Raw genomic sequence first — 19912 nt, 5'->3', positions numbered from 1 at the left:
TGGAAATGTATTCTAGAATTAGCTTTTAGTAACCCAAGCTTTTCACAACCCTCTTTGGTGCTCCGCATCTGTCACTAAGAAACATACAAAATTAATTTCCTAGAACTGTATTGAATTAATGTAAATTTTCCTAATTTTTGCTACTGGTAGTATAATACAGCTTTTCTCTTAGCTGTCTGGAAGTAGCTGTTACTGTATTGCTAGAGTTTCTTGGGGATTGGAGACTATTTCACATGTGACTGACAGACGTATTCCTCCTGGGCTGCAGAAAGGTACTACTGATACTCAGCTTGGCTGAATCTGTCAAATAGGAAGATTCATTAAATGCTATAAAAGTGTATGAAGAGCAAGGTAACAAGATAATAATCCTGTCCTTGGAAGGAGTTGCTGTGGCAAGTAAAAACACTGATCCAGAGTGCATCTCCATTTACTGCTACAAATTCCTGCTCTGAGCTTCTTAAAAACTTGGTCTGCTTGGCTGCTAGGGTGCTGGATTTTTACTTAACATGGATTACTCTTGTTTTGATTTTTACTAAATCCAAAGGTTATCATCATTTGGATAATGCATTCTCATAGTCGCCTTATACTGCCTTCTTTTATCTCCTGTTAGAAAATCCCCAGTCTTAAACTTGAATATCAGCATAGTTTCAGCTGCCTTAATTAATTGCCTTTTATCTCCCATTAAAACTTCCGTCCTCCTTGCTTTTTTCTTTGTTAACCTCTCTGTGCTGGCTGCTGTCCCTCCCCATGCCAGCCATTCCTCAGTTTAGTTCATAATCACATCTTTTTCTCTTGCCTACACAATTTCATGTCAAACTAGCTGCACCGTTGCTGGAACTACACATTCATTTTTCTAATGCTTTTTTTCTTGTAAGACTAGAATTACCTTGCCGTCCTACCTTGCCTTGATGATACATAATTGCTTCCACATATTCCTTCTTAAATCTCTGCTTAAAATGACAATCTGCTCTTGCACCCAAATAGCGCTGCAGGGGAAGTATTATTTTTATGAAACACTAATGACTCACGTAATGCTAATAAAACATTGCCTAGAGCTTCAGTGTTGTTAGACTTGTCCTCTCTCCTCCTTCTATCAACTCACTCATTTACAATCACATAATAGGGTGCTGTCTTCTAGCTGAAGCTCCAGTCCTGTGAGTTAGTGATTAGGGAAAGCTTGGTTCAGTATTGACAGAGATTCAGTTGAACGATCAGTGCTTCAAATGGAGTGCAAATCTAGTCCTTGATCTGTCCCCCAAAACAGCTGGACTTACAGGCTGTGGAAAATGCACTCAACTGGTTTCTGCCCTGTGTTTGCAAAAGAATATGCAGTCATAAAAGCAAATTGAGAGGAAAAAATAGAAAGCATAGTACACACTGCTTCATAATGTGCGTTTCACTAGGTGTTTTCCAGTACAATGAGGCAGTAAAACAAGTTTTTAATCTTTTCACAATAAGAGTCTGTGAATTGGTTGGTCCTTAACTTCTCAAATGGTGCTTTTGTGTAATTTATCAGAATCAGGTGGGAAGGCTGGAGGAGGTCTGTCTAGGTCCTGGTAAGTGTGCCAGCAAGTCTGGATTATGACGGTGAAGTTTCTGGTCCTGGGTGGCATTTTGAAAATGCCAAACAAATCACGATTGCGTTTTCTGTGTTGTACAACTCACAAAATGTGAATTAAGGCAGGAAGCCAAATAGCAACCTAAGTAAAACCTTCATTTTGGTTTCCTGTCAAATTCTGTTTTCTGAAACTAATTCTGTTGACTTTTGCACTTTTTAAAAAATATGGATGAGCTCATAGCTCATTTTGTAGCAAGAAAATGAACCAAAAGATTGACATAGTGCTTAATCGTGCTTTATGTGCTTCAGAATACATATTAATTATTTTTTATTAGTAAGTTTACCAGGACTGACAGCCTCCACAGGGATTAAAACTGCCCCTGGCTTTGCCTGTGTAGATAGAAGCTCTTGACTTATACCAGAAAGTGTTTTTTAAATAGTTAGAAGAATCCACTTGAACAGGAAAATAAGGAGTGGCCACTATGCATGCTTCTGCCACAAGGCATGTGATCAGTTGGAAAGAAATGAGCTCATCTGTGTGTTCAAAAGCCAAAAGGGGAAGAATTTAGCAGCTGTCGTCTTTAAAGCCAACGTGATAATGAATCACCAATATGAAGAGTTTTTTTTTCTGCTTGATTTCTTATCTTTTGCTTTTTCGGTTTGAGTAACTGTTGCAAGAGGAAAAAAAAATACACAAATTCCAGATTGAAGTGTTTTATCAATTATTTACCTAAAAAGATTGTAGCTCAGTTGTTATTCCTAGGAAATGTGCACATCTTGCTTGCCAGTAGAAATAGCTCACCCCAGTCCACTGCTCTGCCCCTTTCTGCATGATTCAAAAAATAGCAAGATCGTGTGTCATTTTGCAGAAGTGCCTTGTCTGAAAAAGCACTGACAATTATCTGGTAGATTTCATTCTGGAGAAGTTGCCTTCTCCTTATATCTCTGTTTGCTGTTGTTCACTGTATCAGTCTAAGCAATCCAGCTAGATAAATTCATGTATGTCTTATGGGTGGATTGTTTTTGCTGGTAATGTCTGCCACTGTGCTGTGTTTTCTTTATGCTCTTGCTTGAGTTTCCGTAAACCACAGATGCGTTTTCAAATACTCTTTGGTTGGTACATTTTCTAGTTCTGAAAGTGTATGCTTATAAAAAAAAAAAAAATGTTTTGTCTGTCTTCTTACTCATGTTTTTAATTTAAAAATCCACTGGCTTTGAGAGAAGCAATCACTACAGCTACCCTCGTAAATATTGATCATATTTGACAACCTCTTGTTAAGTGAAATCTTCTTTCTTTTTTTTGCTCTGCAGTTGGAGTAAACAGAAACATAAATTCTACTCAGGAGCTTTAATTCAGCTAAAGAATGTGGCTTCAGAATGAATTACATCCAATTCTACTAATACTTAAGTAAAACAGGAAATAATTGCCTTGGAGAGAGCAAAGTCTACTAAAAGGAGATCATTTATAGCCATTTTAACAGTATTTTAAAATAAAAGCAAAGGATAAACTATTTCAGAATGTACATGTCATAAGAAAGAAAGCAAGCTGTGCAGGGTATACTTACACAGCACCTTTAATTTGCAAGTGAATAGATAATTCACAAAACACAGCGAAAATCTTGCGAGTAGCTTGACTTGCAACAGATTTAGAAACTCCCCAGCACATTGCAGGAAACTAGCCATCATGTTAGATGACAAAATAATATGCATAATTGTGTATCATTTGGATTGTTAGTAAAAGCAAACTAGCATTGTTATTGAAAAGAATTATTTTTTATTATGATTGACTTCTAAAAGTAGAGATCAGCTTGGGTTGCAGTATTAAAATTTAAAACAAACCGTGGTCTTCAGTGCTAAATTTTGGATTGCTAATCGTAATCTAAAATGGACACCAATGTTCATGTTAGAGTCCCTACACATGGTATAAGCACATGTTTTTAGAGATGTGTATCTTTCTGTTTATAATGCGCTGTATGTTCATCTAAACAATAGTATTTCATCCTTAAGGGACTTGCTTTCAAAGCAAACTTTATTCTCATCCTGTTTATCAAACAAATTCTAAAGATTGAATGCTATGGTGATAATATGGCTGAATTGGTTTCATTTTCCAGGTTTGGCACATATGCACAATAAACTTTGTACGCACCATAACTGGGGGACTGACGTGCTGCATCAGTCCTGGCCCAAAGTAGACCCGGAATACCTAAAACCAGCAGATGTTGTGGAGATGTCTGTTCTGGTAAGAATATTTCATTTATTTTCAGTTGTGGTCATTTAATGTGTTACTACGAGCTCAGAGTACGACAAAATCCCTGCTCTTTTGGAAGTCAGTTCCCTTCTTACATGGCTTAGTGAAAGGTCAGATAGAATAGAAACTGCAATTACAGTTGTGCTAAAATGGTTTCCTAAATGAAAAAAAGTGTAGTATGTCTGGAAGGGAGACAGTCTAAATATAAATCTTTTTGAGTGGCTGGATATTAGTACCTGTGGAGATCTGACTGATGAACAACTGCGGTCAGAGCCTGTACAGCCAAAACCATGACCAGAATACAGGGCCCTCCAAATTTTTGCCTGTGAGTCCATTTATGATGTTGACCCTGTGCTAAAAAGGATAATTAGGTGAAACTTCTCGTGCTACCTGTAGTCCTGTGGTTGCCTAATACAACCTATTATAAGCTGGTTTTAGTTGCTTTGATTTTTGCCAAACTATGCTTCCTGTCTGCCTCAGGCTGAACTTCTGGCAAATTTCAGCAAAGCATTTTTCCAGGAATGAGGCTGAGGAAAAACAGGTAGTTTCGCTAGTGCTAGAATTACATTCCAGATTCTCTTTGAGCTCTAAAACCTCAGTGGTTTATGGAAAGAGCTGGCAGTTCAGTAGAAGAGCTGACATATAACTACATTTAGCTAACCTGTAATTTTCCAAAATGTGCATGTGCACATGCACAATGTGGTTTACCATCTTTTTTCCTACATCTCTAAATATCTATATTCAGCATGCTCCCAGGCATCATAAAGCTTTATGGAGCACAGTAGCTGTGAGTGCCAATGTAGGCCATTGAGGGACTGTGGGACCTGGAGCGAGGAGGGTGGGATCCGTGAGTAGCATCTCATCTCTTCCATCAGCTGATTCCTGGTCAGCTTGATTTCAAGTCCTCCGTACTCAGGCAGTATGATTATCTGCAAGTATGTAGTTGTGTAGTATAGACCTGCAGCGCTCCTCTTTTTTTCCACTGCTCATCAGATAATCCTTTAATAAACCATGCAGCCATGCTGAACTTAAGTGCTTTAACTTAAATTAAACCTGGTTGTGTGTGTGTTTCTGGACATCCTGTACTTTGAATGAGATGCCTCCAGAAGAAATGTCATTCAGTCATGTAAGATTGTATGCTGTACACGTGTAAGAGAAACAGAAACAATGCACTTTATCTCTATTTTATCTGTTTTACTCTGCTAGCTTCTTTGGGTAAAAGGAGTAGGGCAGTTCAGTTATTTTTGTCCAGCTGTTGGTTTTGGTTTTTTTTTGAGAAGGGAAGAGATTGGTTAGATTTAGGGGAAGTTGTGTTGCTCTAGATTTCCTTAATAAAAGTATCTTTGCAAACAATTTCATGTCTTGCCAGAGCGCTGTCAGCCCACTTGAACAGAATGGAAAACTCCCAAGAGCACTAGTTTTTCTGAAGTTCAGCGTATATGCTTAGCAGAGACCACCTTGTATGTCTTTTGGAGGAAATTTTCAGTTTGCTGGCATCTTTGCCCAAACCAGAGAGAAGGACTCACGTGCCAGCTGGGGTTAGCAACAGACTTCATGCTAATATTCACTGTGGTTTTCTTGCCTTTTTTTTTTTTTCTTTCTTTTTTAAGTGATACATATTTTTAATACCAATAAGAGGGTCACACGTCCACAAAATCTTCGCTTAGGTATGATTACTTTGCTCAAGCTTAAAATAAACCTTCACCTTCAAGTACAGCTAAGAAACAACTTTCAAGTATTCAATTTATGAGGAAGCTATGTTCTTGTAAAACTCTGTAATTATAGAAACTTCTTTGTAATTGCATTTCAGGCAAACTAGTCATTAAAATATATCTTTAAAATAAAAACTTCGGTAATACAAGGAAAACTCTGACCTGAATGTTTTCAATACTTATACAACTGGCCATAAGAAGGCCTAAACATTTTACTGATATTTTTCTGTTGATGTTAAAAATCCCTTCTTGAAAACAGAAAAATATCAATTAATTGTGCTTTAAACAACCATTATGAAAATTTTTTTTGTTTCTTTTCCTCATTGACTTTGTCAAAGCTATCGCTTTGTGTAGAAGTCCTCTAATAAGAGAATGAGCAACCACCGTGTGCTCAGTTGTGTATTCATGGAAGAATATGATGTATGTAAACACTTTCCCTAGGCCAGAGAAAAGAAATGAATGGAAGAACAGAGACACAAATTCCTCTTAGAGACAGAATGCTTCTTATAAATTGTGGCTGTGGGCGTGCCTGACTTTCTACCTTAGGAGTAAGGCAAAAGGGAGATAGGGAGAAGCAGTGAGAAGCCATTATGATTGTGAATATTTTAAAGTCTTTTGGACACTGCGTGTTTTTGTATGGCTGTAAAAATAAATTGCCTTCATTAAAACAAGAAACACTCGAAATAAGGAGGAACTGGCTAGTTGCAAAGAGACAGTGTCTCTTCACAAGGCTGCACAGTCAAACTGAGTCTTTGGGCCACAGCCCTATTCTTCTCAAGCCATCAAACTGCCTCAGGCTGCCAGCAATTTGCCTGCTGAGACATTATGGTTTTATTTCTCTTGACACAAGATACTTCATTATTTCCTGTCTGTGCTGGAGTTATGTCTTTCCATATTTAACCCAAAGCAGTAAAACCGACTCGCTGCATCCTTGGCCGATACAGTACAGCCTGTATGAGCATGACATTTAAACTAACTGGAGATGCGTATGTACCTGTTGTTCCAAATGTTATTTCAAAGCCGAACGTTTTTAATTTGCCTGCTCTTATATCACGCCTTGACATATATTGTTAATGCTGTGAAAAGTCTGACCTGAATGTTGTGTGCATTTCATCGTGTGAACACACTTCTGACTAACATTCCTCACGTCGTGTGGGTGGTGCAGAGCTGTTAACTGCAGTCTTACAACCGTGTTTTTAAAAATGTAGACTAAGTTTGCATCATTTTTGCTGCTTCTGAGTATGAGGAAGGCCTAAAACCGCACGAATACTTGTTTTCTGTTTTTACTTCTCAAAAGAATTATGAATCAAGGGAGCTGTAAAAGAAAAAAAAAAAAAGTCCAACTAAGAATTACTTTCCAAAGCCTTCAGGTGCTTATTTCTCAGTCTCCTGTGATTTCATTTCATCCTGCATAATTTCTCTAGTTCTCTGATCCCTCTAGATCCAAAACAGTCTAAAATGTCAAACTAAAAAAAAAAAAAAAAAAAAAAAAGGGCAGAAGAGAAGTCAACAGCTTCCTTTCTCAGGGGAAGAAAGGACCCGAGCTTCAGTTGTGCCTCCTCTAGTAGTTTGCCATGGGAGTTTTTCAGAGAAACAAAGCTGCTCCCACCCAAGTTTGTTGTGCTGGCACTTTCACCCAGAGTTGATGAGGGATGTGCTGGTCTAGGGAGATACAGAGATAGCAGGAAGCACAGCAGAAGACATACGTCCTGCTGAGAATCTAATGCCTCAACTCAAAGAGCGTGTGAATGGGGTGCTTGTTACATACAGCATGTGATTAAACCTGCAGACAATTTTATTTCATTTTTTTAGGAATGGCGTTCGTGTGTTTGACTCTGCACCGTGATACCTACATTACACTGAAAACCATTCTGCCAAATGTGTGCTGAAATCATAACCAGCCTGCCTTTTGATACAGTTTGCAGACTTTCCTCCCAGTGCAGTGTGTGGGAAGCGGAGGGCAGATACTGTGGGAAGGTACACAGTGGCAGGTCGCCTAGGCTCCCCAACCTTTCTAGGAAAACACAACTGCCAGGAGTCATTTATTTGCGATGTTGATTTAGTCCGGTTGTGTTTTCTGTTGAGAATAGCACCAAACAGCCGAGCTGTGGCAATTTTCCCCCTGCCAACATCTGTCCACTGGGACATATTAATTTGCATTATGGAGGACAGTGAGTGACATTTTAACTAAGCAGGCATAGTTTCCAACTACAGGCTGTGTGTCCTAGCAGCAAGCTCACCAGCTTGCTTTATATTCTGACCGAAGCTGTATCAGGTTGGATTTTTACCATTTTCTTTTTCCTGTGGAATATGTTTCTTCTTTGAAGTGCCCTGTCAGAAAGAACTACTTGTATATATTTTTCACAAAAGTTTTAAAAATGAAATGTTCTGTGATTTTCAAAGCATTTACTTTGCATAAGGTACTAAAGGCAAAGTTTAACACACAGACAGCCTTTTATGCTGCCAAGTTATGGATGCATGTAAGAATAGTTAAAAGCCTACCTACATTATCACTGCAAATTAATGTCAGGTCTAGTCAAAAAAACAGAAGTGACTCATCCCAGCTCCATCTGAGACTTCATCTTGTCTGTCCCATCTTCCTCTCTCTGAGAATTGCTTAGAATATTTTATTGTAAATAAAATCCAAACCAAGTAACTGAATTAGGTCTCTCTCATTTGTGGTATGTTGCATACACGAACCCTGGATAAAATCTGCGGGCGAGCCAAGCTGTGTGCGTTTTTATGTCCAGGCTGTACAAAGCGCTGTGTTACTTTTTAGGTGATTGAAAAATAGTTAAAATGGTGTCTAGAGGGCAAAGCTTTGCAGCACCTGCAGCAGATTCTTATGCAAGCAAGAAATTTGATTGAACAGGATTAAAAAGTTCAAATTGTTTAATTTGCTAAAATGTGGGATTAGTGTTATTTTCATTAATCCATAGAATGTACTTCATATAAATCTGAAAGCTTTAGTAATAATCAATTTTATTTTGATTCCAGAAGGGTACTCGGTAGGACTCTGTAGTGTCTGTACATTGTTTAGTCTCATTTAATGACAGAATAGATTTATAGGATAACTTTATAAATGAAAATGATTCCCACGGAAGGACTTACTCAGTTTTACTTACATGATTCTGCCCTGCTGATGCAAAATCAGCATGGAAACTGCTCTGAAAAACAGCCTAACACAGGAAGACATTACCTTAAGAGGAGTTGTCATCTTTGTGGTTGCTGTTGGCTTAATGAGTCACGCTTTCAGTGAGAGCGCAGCATATAATAAGCCAGAGCCCATTTTTAAAAAATGAGCTAGTGTTGAATCCTTTAGATATATCTTTTAAGCCATGAATATTTTACTATATCTTGTATTTGAATCTAAGGAATCATTTAGCTGTAAATTCCCAGTTGCAGTCTGGAAGAATGTACAACCCAAAGTTCCCACCTAACCACCGTCTCTCTATTCAGCCTGTGCAACTGTTTTGTTTTCAAGCTTAAAAGATCCCTGTATTGCATAGTCATGTGGTACTTTCTCTCTTGAAGGCTAAAACTTCCTGTGGCTACTTCTTAAATATCGCTTGAGTATCCCGAGTCACATGTTTATTCTCTTAATATGGGAACGGGCAGGGAGGTATGGAGAATTTTATCCTCTACTTAGAAAGTTTCATGTTGGAAAAAGACAGCTTGATCCACTTTTTCCCCACATGTAATGAAATGGATTGGATTCAGGAAATGAAGTTGTATAAATCAGTCTTTCCTTGTTTCGTGTCTCTGTTTTTCAGATCAATAACAAAGCTTGCGGCAAAGTTTTTGTGCCTCACCAAGCAGCCCGCAATTTTGAAGAAGTCCACGAACTAGTTCTTCAAAGTGAACTTGGAATCAAGCACCTCCAGGGAAGAACCATTAAAAAGGCCTTTCTGTCTCCAAGAACTGCCCTTATCAACTTCCTAGTGCAAGAATAAGACTTTGGTGGGCTGTAAAGGGGAACAGGAATCTTTCAGAATGAAACCAATTCAAAAATACCAATTATGGTTATTTAAATCTCATGTAATGGCAGGAGAGAAATGTGAACAAAACTTGGGTGCTGCCAAATCTTCATTTCTACATGGAGAAATGCACAGAATTAAAAGTTTCTTATCAAGTCATGGTAAGATGCTGGTTGTCTGTATTCTCTGGGAGAATGAGCAGGAAGTACAAAAGAACTAAATGATTGTAGCAGAACATAAATGTTGTAAAGCACACGGGTTTTGGGTCAGCCTCAGGAATCTATCCTACTGGAAATTTGGCTTGGGTAAACGCAGAGGAATAAATAGGATTCCAGAACTAACCAACTGCCGTGAGTATGTGCTACACCAAATGTTAGGTGCTCTACAGTCTGTCAGCCTTTGCTCCCTATATCTTATGGTTGGGTACCCTACCATTAATCAACACTTTCTGTAGTAATATTTTCTTAAAACTTGGTGTTAATTAGTGCTGGCTAATTGCCTTGGGCATAGCAGGTAGCCAGACTGGGGTGGTTTGATCCATTTCACATATATCTCAGAGGCAAGCCAAGGAAACAGGCCGATGATTTAACTGAGCCGTGTCTTAGCCAGGATCCTCCTTATTTGCTGGAATATTTTTGTTGGTTCGTACATGAGAGAGTCAAATTCCAGCAAGTGCTGACAGTTGTTTCTGCACAGACCAGATGGAAGTTACTTCCCATTCATGAGCCATCTCAGAGACTTTCCGAGGGAGTCAAGAAAGGGACGAGTCAGCTCTCAGTAACACAGCAGTGAAGGCAGACAGCATGCTTTTTGCTTCCACTCCTCGTTTTTTTATAGTGCCTAGATCATAAAACTTCAATCAACATTCTTTCTTCCTTTCTTTTTTGCTGAGGTTTCTTTAAGTAGAAATAGCAGTTGTTTTTAAAAATCAAGACTCAGATAGAATCAGACTTTCATAAAAGACAAAGCTGCTCTCATGCCTCATTCCAGCCATTTTATTTGTACACTGCATTGCTGTTATATCTGCATGGAAATGCTTATTGTATTTAGCAAGTGCTTGAAAAAGGTTTTCCAAAGAGACAGTTACAAGGTTCATTGTTTAGGAATGCCTTTTCTGTAACAACTATTAAAACTAGCCACTTATGAGCCCTTCTGACAGCTAAGAAGTTGATGATAACAAGAAGCTAGGCAAATACAGAGGTCTGTTAACCCTCCAACCCAGCAGCCATCCAGACGGTGTATGAGATTGAAAAGAACCAACAAAAATCACGGTAAATAAGTCCAATAGATCCTAAGCAGCTAGGATCAGGATGGATCCTTTGCAGTGTCAGTATGAGCTGAGAAATAGTAAAAATCATTTTATTTTTATCATTTTTGGCAGCAAAGATTACATAATAGAGATTCTGGGCTCAGTGAGCAGATTCGGCTCTACACTTTCCTAAATCTGCAACAAAACTCTTCTGATTTCTACTTCCTTCTGGACCACGCTAGTGCAGATTTTCTGTTCAGCTGTCCTTTGACACAAGAATGACTAAGAAATAGAATATTTATAATGAAGATACAGTCTTTGCTGTTTTAAGACTCCCAAAATCTTAGCCACAAAGGAATGCATTCAGACATTTAGACACAGGCCTTTAGTTGGAGTTAAAATAATTTGAATTCCAGTGTCTGCCTGACATATATGTTGTTATAAATTCATAAAACTCCTGTTCAGAAGCCCCTAAAAGACTGTGAAAGGGATCCTTTAAAGTAAAATCTGTAGCACAGCACGCTCCTGCTTTTTTTCATATAAAAGTTTAACACACCCGATGGAACCATTCAAACAGAGTTTTTCTTTGGGGGAAAGGTGACATGTTTGGTGTAAATAACAACTTTTAACGTTTACAAGGGTGAAGAAAGATGTTGTAAGCCCAACAGCCCTCTGGTGCCGTTAAACAAAAGCTGCAGTCACTGCAGGGCTGAGCAGCAGACCACAATGTTTACTGCTGTTAGCACTGGCGTGTATTTGCTCTTGCAGGAGGAAGAAGTGAATTGTAGATGTCGCTGATGCAGGCAAAAGGAAAAATAAGGGATGGACGTCTAGGCACTAAAAAAGGAAAGGTAACGAACAGCGATTGCACAAAAAGTGTGTGGTCAGAAGTCACGCCAGCATGTTTACAGGACGTTGAAATTCAGTGTGGTCTAGAGGACACAAAGAGGTTTTGAAAAAGGGAATGCGAGAGATGATGTGGAAAGTCTGACAGAGCCTAATCCCCCAGTAAGTGTATGTTTGAAAGATGGCAGAGGTGCCAGCTGTGGAGTTTTGCAGTTGTCCTGACAGCTGCTGAAATTTTACGTTATGTTGACCTGATCCGAAACACGATTGCCATGTGTTTTACAATAAGTGTGACTTACAGGTTTGTTCTGTGCCTAGATTGGACTGATACTGACTTACAGGCTGTAGGCTGTTACCAGGTCTTTTTAAAATAGCACAGATGTCTGTCATTTATTTAGCAGTTGTTACTTGTGTTATGGTACAGATGTATCTGCACGCAGAAGGTGGTATAAAACATTGTCACAGATGTCTGCCCTTGAAGACTTCAGTGTCAAATAGCATGGGGGGGTTAAATCTGGCTGTTTAAATCCAGAGCTTTAAATCTGGACATCTGAGAAGTGAGAAGGAGAGGTGCTGGTGGTTGACGAATCAAACTGCACAGGGTCAGTCCCATGCAATAAAATGGGTAGGGTGCCACTGTTCTTATTCCACGAAGTGATGAACCAGAGAAGATGTGAGAGACTTGCTAAAGCCAGTAGGACAGATCCAGGGCAAGTGACTCCAAGGAAAATAAGAAACAGATCCATAACACAGAAGGTATGTGTTCTGCATCCTGTTACTCACTGTGATAGAAGACAGGTCATATAGACCCAGTCTATACCAGATTTTTATTTTTAAGTAATGTAAACTTAAAAATAGAATTATTGGCACACTTTCTACCAACCTACCCAAATCATTCATATAACTGAATTTCCAAAATTTTGGAAAATTTGCCCACAAACATCGACCTTAGAAAAATTAGCAAATGCCAGAAAGGCCACCAAGTATTTTTTCCAACACCGTTGACTTCATGAGAAGGATCCCATGGGATCCTGGGGCGACGGGGGCAGCACAGCATGTTGGAAGACACTGCTGCGTAGGAGGATGTTTTATTAGGCAGGAGTGTTTCATAGTCATCTCCAGTGACTGTGAGGGCATGCACAGCAACAGGGCATTTTATTAAGGAACAATTTCTATTAAGGAACAATTTCTATTAAGGAACAGCGTAGCAGCTTAGGGTGCTAGCTAAAATAGCCTTCTAGCTGCGTGTCCTACCTGTGTGCCAAACAAAAAGCCGTGCAGGGGGGTTGCTGAACAAGCATTTATTTTTCCATACGCTTCAACAGAATCCCCAAATCGAGATTTGGTTAAAAAAAAAATGAAATCCGTGATCTCTCTCTGTGATTTACCAGATTAAATAAATCCTCAGACCTAGCGGCTGGTTAATGATGGCTTTTTTTTAATCTGACTTTGTAAAAGCCTGTTTGTTTCTTCTGGAGGGAGCAATCCTGCAGATAATGCAGGTCATGCAGTCTCTCGTCTTTGTCTCCCTTCTTTTCGCGTAAAGCCTCACAGAAAGCCGTGCCTCTGCTCTAAACTTTTTACAATTGACATGAACTAGAAAGAATGTTAATTAGCACTCTGCTTGTTGTTTGTTCCTCAGGAAATTTGCAGTATATAGGGCTTTTCTGAAAACTTTGCTATAAATGAGGACAGAGGGAGAAATCACAGGTTGTTTTTTTTTCTGTTTTGCAATACTTACTACAGTTTACAGAGCGAGGATTGGCTTCACTTATGTATATTTACCAACTTGGAACAGCACATACAGCTTTTGCTGGGTGCTTTTTCTGCTCCATTTTTTCCTTCAGTCCCTTCCTATTATGATCTGAGCTAATTTTGTATCAAAGGACTGTACTGTAAGAGGAGTATTGGATGTGAAGGCAGGAACGTCACCAGAACCCAAATGGTGAATTATATCAGTCCAGGTAACGTCAGCTTTTGACTTTAAAAAATTTTGCTGGAACTACAGCCATGTTACTCTTTATTTATTCCTTTTTTAATAGAAGCAGTGTCTAGGTCCCAAAGAAGCAGCCCGACAGCCAGGCACGGCAGATGAGAGGCAGTTTTTAGCATGTTCCAGTCATGGCGAGCTGAACCGGAGCGTTATCTCTGCAGGAGGGAACAGGATCAGAGCTCTCAGCTGCACTGCAGATGATAAAAGAGATCTTGCTTGACATGCAGAGGAAAGGTGGGATTTTTTTTCCCCTTTCCTGAATGAGCTGACTTTCCGGTACCACAAAGCATTCTGCGATTCACCGAGCCCATCTGTCCCTGGAGGACCGGAGTCGCACACAACCTTTGTCTTGTGGCACTTTCTTCACTCAAGTAAGCGCTGGGCAGGGCAAATTTGTTCTGGGCAAGCTCAGGTCTGGTTTTAGCCCTGGCGAGCTGCAAACCAGCATCATCTTCCACTTCCAGCATCATCAGCTCCACTTCTGTGTGTAGACAGAGAGTTTGAGCAGTTGAAAGAAAATGTTTTAGCTAGGTTTGTCAGTTGGTGGTGTCTCTGAACCAGAGCATTTTTGCCTGCACGTGGCAAGTCCTGATGGCTTTTCTTCTATCTGTAAGCCTCCGTGTGGGCAACGAGAGCCTGGAAACTCAAAGTCAAGTGAATACTTGTGTCTGTTGGTGCATGAACGTTGTCCAAGCCTGAGAGAGATTTTGATCGCAGTAATCTCATCAAAAACATCCTGCGATACTGAACAGGGAGGACATTTCCTTGTATGCTCGTCTGCCTGCGCCATGCCAATTTGCACTCCATTTTAGGGAGCCTAATTGCTCCCTCAGCAAAGGCACATGTAAACAGAAGAAGCTGGAGTATAATCAGTTGAATATCCACATTCTTTCTGCATGTGCTTGTGATGGAGCCTGGGACATTTGGGGTCTTCTGAGAACTCTAAAAGAAGTTCTTTTAAGAGCCGGACCTTCTTCAATATAATTCTCAGCAGAATTTATACACTTCCATGAAAATAAACGTGTGCCTTTATGCTTTCTCTCTTGGATACAAGTGCCCAAGTCTTAGTTTTGCACACACAGATGGTGTAAGTCAGATCCAAGCTCAGACTTTTGCCTCCTGTGCCCCACCAGAGCTTAACGGTGGCTCTGTGGCTGCACTCCCTGGGCTGGGCGCAAGGGAAGAGCCCGCAGTCAGACCTAAGGCCCCGAACTTCCTTATCTGTGAGGAGCTGTTTGCATGTGCCAAAAACCAGCGTAAAAGGTCCAAGGTTCCCCTAGTACACCCACCTTCTGCTGCCAGGAGAGACGCGCAAACTGCTGAGCAATGGGAGTTGCTCTCCAACAGCTCCGCGTGGTGCCAGCAACGTGTGGAGCTGAATACACGCAGTCATAGCAGCTGCAGATGATCCAAGGCGCACCGGTCAGGAATAATAAACACAGGACAAACAGCCAGGGCCGAAAAGAGAGCGGTTTAATAAAGCAGCACGACACGTCGCCGGCGTTGGCAGCCTGGATTTGTTTCTGATGAAGATTAAGAGAGTCGGTGTAACAGGAAACTGTTTTCTGCTACAAAGGAAAATCAATTGTTTTTTAAGTACTCAGCAGTATAATTAGCAAATCTCACTAATTGCTGCGAAGCAGAAATACAGGCGCGCTTGCTAGGCGGGCTACGCCAAGAAAGCGTTGTGAAAAAAATTGCAGAAGCTTTGAGAAAAGAATATTTTTCTTAAGTACGTCTCCATCCCTGGAGATCCACGTGGCTGGACGAAATAGCAAGGGTGCAATAAAAATATGTTCTTTGCAATTTTCCCATGTGAAAGAGCATTCAAAACCATCTGTTAGTCAGAGAGATCCTTCCAGGACACGCACGGAAGAGCGGGTGGATGCACTGACTGCGTCTGCCGAGTCCACTCAAAGCCCAGCAGGATGATTACTGTGGGACGGCGTCCCACTTGCCGAGAGCTCTTCCAGCCCAGGATTACTAAAGGCCACGCGTGGTGGTTAAATAGGTCACCGTGCTGTTTGCATTACTGCGCTGATAAAGAGGCAAGGAAATGGAGCTGGCAAATCCTCCAGAGGAGTTTTTTGTCCCGCCTGAAGGCTCTTTGCAGCAGAAAACTGAAAAAGCAAATTGTTCCCTGTTCTTTCAGGCAGGGGTAGTGAAGAGGAAAACCACCAAAGCGTTGCTTCGCTGTAAGTCTGAAGCCACCCAAAGCAGGCGTTTGGCTTGGTGGACTGATGGCAAAGGGGGCCCAGGGATAACACCCACCGCCGCTGGTGGCACCTGGAGAAAGGGAAGAGCAATGCAGGCAGCGTGGTCTGCCCCAGAGCAGCTGCAGCAGCAGCTGGCCCAATCTCCTGGCGTCTGGCTTTGGCTTTCCTCCGGGATAGGATAGATATCAAACCGCTGCAGCTCTCCTTGTCCTGGCCAGGCACCTCCTCAGCAACCCCAAATTTCTCCTGCCCTGGGGTTTAACCCCATGTGCACAGAGGGGAGGCACTCCTGCATCCACGCTCACCCCAGAGTAGCAGCTCGGGATGAGGGACCCTGCACCAGGACTGGGGTGGCATTGCCCTTCCCTGCCTGTGCTGATGGGAGTTACATTTGGAGGCAGAGCGGGAGGAGGCAGCGAGGGCAGGCCTCCCGGAGGAATGCAGAGGCCCCTGGGGCAGCGGTGGGGAGGAACAACATCTCCAAACTGCTGCGTTCCCGCAGGGTTTTCCGGAGGTGGAGGCTGAGGTTTGGGCTCTGCACCCTGACAAAGTCCCCGCCAGCAGCCCAGCACCCGCCAGCAGCCCTGCTGTCCTGCCCAGGATCACCTGCCACAGGCAGAAAAACAAAAAAAAAATTTAAAAAAGGGGGGGAAAAATCGTCTGTTTTCTCCCCCTCTCCAGAAAAGGGCACGCTGCTGTGTTAGGGACAGACAGTGCCTGTGTGCCCTGGGGCTGCCCATCCTGCAGGCAGCTGCGTTTTCCACGTGGAGGGTGGCTCTGCTGCAAGTCATCGGCATTATTTTGCATGAGTAAATACAGCATGAAGGCAGTAAGTGCGCTGCAATACGTGAGCCCTGCCCACAGGAACTAACATGGATTAAATCAGCGATGGTTTTTCCCCCAGGGACAGTGTTTATATTAAGTTCATTCAAGTAAGAACGCACATTTTGGCCTTGTGCTATGACAGCAGTTGCAGACCCCTTAATTCCTTAATAGCACGGGCTGTAAAGCTCCCAGGAACTGTAAAAATTTGGGCCGGCATCTAATTGCAGCACAAGGGTGTGCAAGGCGGGGTAGTGTTACGTCTCCATTCTGGTAGAAAGTTCACGTTAATCATCTCTTCGCTTGGGAATACCCCTGGCCCAAATCTCACGGAGGATAAATCCAAGCACAAGACTTCCAAGGTACTTTGCTGCCTAGTGTTCACCGAAACCACCGCGCGTCGGGCACCGAGCTGCCTCTGAATGGCTTGGCTACAGCTCCTGTCCATGGGAGCTTGCAATCAAAGCATGTGCTCGTGCGTGCGGAGCCTGGAGCGAGGCCAAGTGCAGCTTCACGGCTCAGCATCTGAAGGTCTTCAGCGGCGTTTTCCATGTTGCCTGTGCATGCATTGTTCTTCCCACAGCTGATTTTATCCTCTGGCATAGGAAGGAAACGTGCTTTACATAGCTGGTGAAGGTCAGCGGTGTCAGCGCGGCCGTTCTGCAGGCAGGCTGCTTCCCCCAGAGGTGGAGAGCTCCTGCAGGTCCGACTGTGAATCAACTCACAGATGTTAGCTGGCAGATAAAAGGTAACAGCAGAAAATGCGCACGCGACCCTCACAAAAGAAAGTCGGAAAAGGCCGTGATCTGAGCGAAGTCACAGATTCTTCCTTGTTTTGTTTTTTGAAAGCTGAAAATAGGTACTTCTGTTCCAAAATAGATACCTCCATGCCCAAATACTTCTGTTCCACCAAAGGGTTTGTTTCCTAGAGGACTGAAGAGCCTCATCTCAGCCCGCAGGAAAAAAAAAAAAAAAAAAAAACAACAAACACGGTAGGCATTGGCTGGGTCTCCACTGTGCTGGATAGGAGCTTACCCTCACCTGCTGAATTTTGCATCCTTCGTTGAGGAGGAGGGAAGAAGGCATGGGGATGATGTGTGATTTCCTTCTCGATAGCTCTTTGCCTGCAAACATCGCAGATTCCCCCCAGGATAAAGCAGTGGGATTTATGCTCCACTCCTTATCTACCTGGTGCTGCATTTTCTCTTCGTAGTTCTCTTAGGTCACGCGAATTCAATGAGGCTGTTGTTCAGTACCAACTTAGTTGCTTTTTGTTTCAGCGTGTGACTCTCCCCGTTTAAAACGAAAGCAGTAATACCTGAAACTGAGCCTGAGCATCTCAGCTAGCTCGGTTTCCAGAAGTGCACTGAAGCCAGTGGGAAGGAGGGGGTGTCGAACGCCCAAGCTGTCTGCTGTGGTTCTGCTCCTCAGCTCTGGAAGTTGGCAGTTCACAGCTTTGTACCTGGAAATTCCTGGGCCTCGTGGCACAGTGTTTGTAGTGTCCCACCCAAGTGCTGCCTCTGTCCTCTTCTCCTGACCGCAGACACAACCAAAAGAAATCCCTGTTCTGAGCAAAGCAGCAAAAAGGAAAACCCAGGATGCCGTTTTGGGAGAAGCAGCTCAGACCTGTGAAGTTATCCTCTCTGGGAGCCAGTCACTGGATTATTTAAGCCTCCTTTCCCTGCCTGCTCCAGGGGACGAGGTGGATTTACCACCATGGAGGAGCCTGAGCTCACACATCCCGGCCTTTCAGGCCCCTTCCTCAGAGCACAAGCACTGCCCCACAGACATCATCTGGGTTTTGCCTGAGGGTTTTCACAGGCCAGCTCCAATAAGGGAAACAAAACCCCGTGCTGCTGCTCTTTGTTCTTGGTTTCTGTACCGCGAAGGGCGAGGGAAGTTCCCGGTCCCAGGCCAGCTGCGGCGGTCTCAGAGCAGCACCCGCAGCGCCTCTCGCTCACTCAAAACTCAGCAGTTTCCTTCCCGGGGCAATCCCCGTGCCAAAGCTGGCCTCGCACGCACCTCTCCAAGGATGCTGCTGAGATTTTGAAACTTGGCTTTGGCTTTGGCTGCCCCCACTGGGTTTAATCTCCAGGCTCCGTGGTTTTGATGGAGTCAAAGAGTTGGTTAGCGGTAGCTCAAGCCAAAACCCACCTGGCACACAACATCTGCTGGGGCCGTTCCCTGCCCCACCTAATGCTCTGCATCCCCGCAAACCCCAATCTGCAGAGCTGCCATTACCTGTTCCTGGTGGCAACTATTAGCGGTTCGTGTTTTGGATGCTGTTTTTTCTGGGAAGGGAACATAAAACCGGGCAGGTTTATCGAGTCCAGTGTCCAGGTGTATTTTTCACCAGGAAAGGAGAGAGACATTTCTCTGTCACCCTGCAGGCTTTTATGTAATAACCTCCTACACACATCCGGAGGGTGGTACAGGGAGGGGGACACGCTGTGGTTTTCACGAAGATGTCCGGTTGCAGACCAAACCCTCCGGACCTGCTGGGGCTCGTGCAGAAGGGGGCCCAGCCTCGGGGCAGCCAGGCTGTCCGAAAGCAAATTTCAGTTTGTTCAGCCCGGCCTTGGGATCCTCTTTTCCTCAGCCTCCCTGTGGCAGAGCAAGGCTTAAAAAGGATGGGTAGTTGGGATCATTTGACAGATAGGATTGTTTTCCCTATGCACTCCCATACTATCCATCACTTAACAGCTCAACAGGCGACAAAGGTCTCCTTCTAAGTGTTGTTTTGCTTCTTACAGCTTGGCGTAGCACATCCCCAGCCTGAGGCCGCCGCCCGCCTCACCCCTGGGCCTGCCTTCCCCAGAAATCATAAAAACGATGAGCTAACGGCACCCAGGCCCGCTCCCACGAGTCCGAAGTTTATCAGCTTATCAGCCCGGGCCGGAGCACGAGGCTGGGAGTGAGCCTTGGTCTCGTTTGGAGCGAGTGCCAGGAGGCAGGCGCCTCTCCTAGGGTGACGCAGGTTGCGGACGTGTCCGGCTGCACCCCGCTGCAGTGGGTGGTGTCGGGCCCGGGAAGCCGCCCCGATCGATCAGCAGAGCTTTTGTGAGGGAACTGTTAAAAAAAAAAGGAGGGGATCCTTTGGTTTCTGACACGTTTGGGAGTCGCGATTATGAAAGGCATTGAGTGTGTGCGTTCTTTAACATCTGAGTCCTGGGGGAGCGTTAAAAGTCTGAGCACACGTGCCCAGGCCTGCAGGAGCGACCGTATCAGAGCACTCACTGGGAGGCACCGCAGCCCCGCAAACCCCATCACAGCCCCCAGAGCCCCAAAGCA

The 19912-nt window shown here is 43.2% G+C and overlaps 1 protein-coding gene across 1 annotated transcript in view; it reads left to right on the top strand.

The window, feature by feature from the left end:
• The window catches only part of LARS2 (leucyl-tRNA synthetase 2, mitochondrial), a 101916-nt gene extending 92240 nt beyond the window's left edge, over positions 1 to 9676 (top strand). The window contains exons 20-21 of the mRNA XM_084282791.1: positions 3670 to 3797; positions 9292 to 9676. Coding sequence (XP_084138917.1) covers positions 3670 to 3797; positions 9292 to 9471 — 308 coding nt within the window. The 3' untranslated portion in view covers positions 9472 to 9676. The remainder of the gene's footprint in view (positions 1 to 3669; positions 3798 to 9291) is intronic.
• The last annotated feature ends 10236 nt before the right edge of the window (positions 9677 to 19912 follow it).

This window comes from Netta rufina (assembly GCF_964035555.1).
Source record: "Netta rufina genome assembly, chromosome: 2".
Classification (NCBI taxonomy): domain Eukaryota; kingdom Metazoa; phylum Chordata; class Aves; order Anseriformes; family Anatidae; genus Netta; species Netta rufina.
The sequence above is the reverse complement of the archived record's forward strand: the minus strand, read 5'-3'. Positions and strand labels throughout refer to the sequence as shown.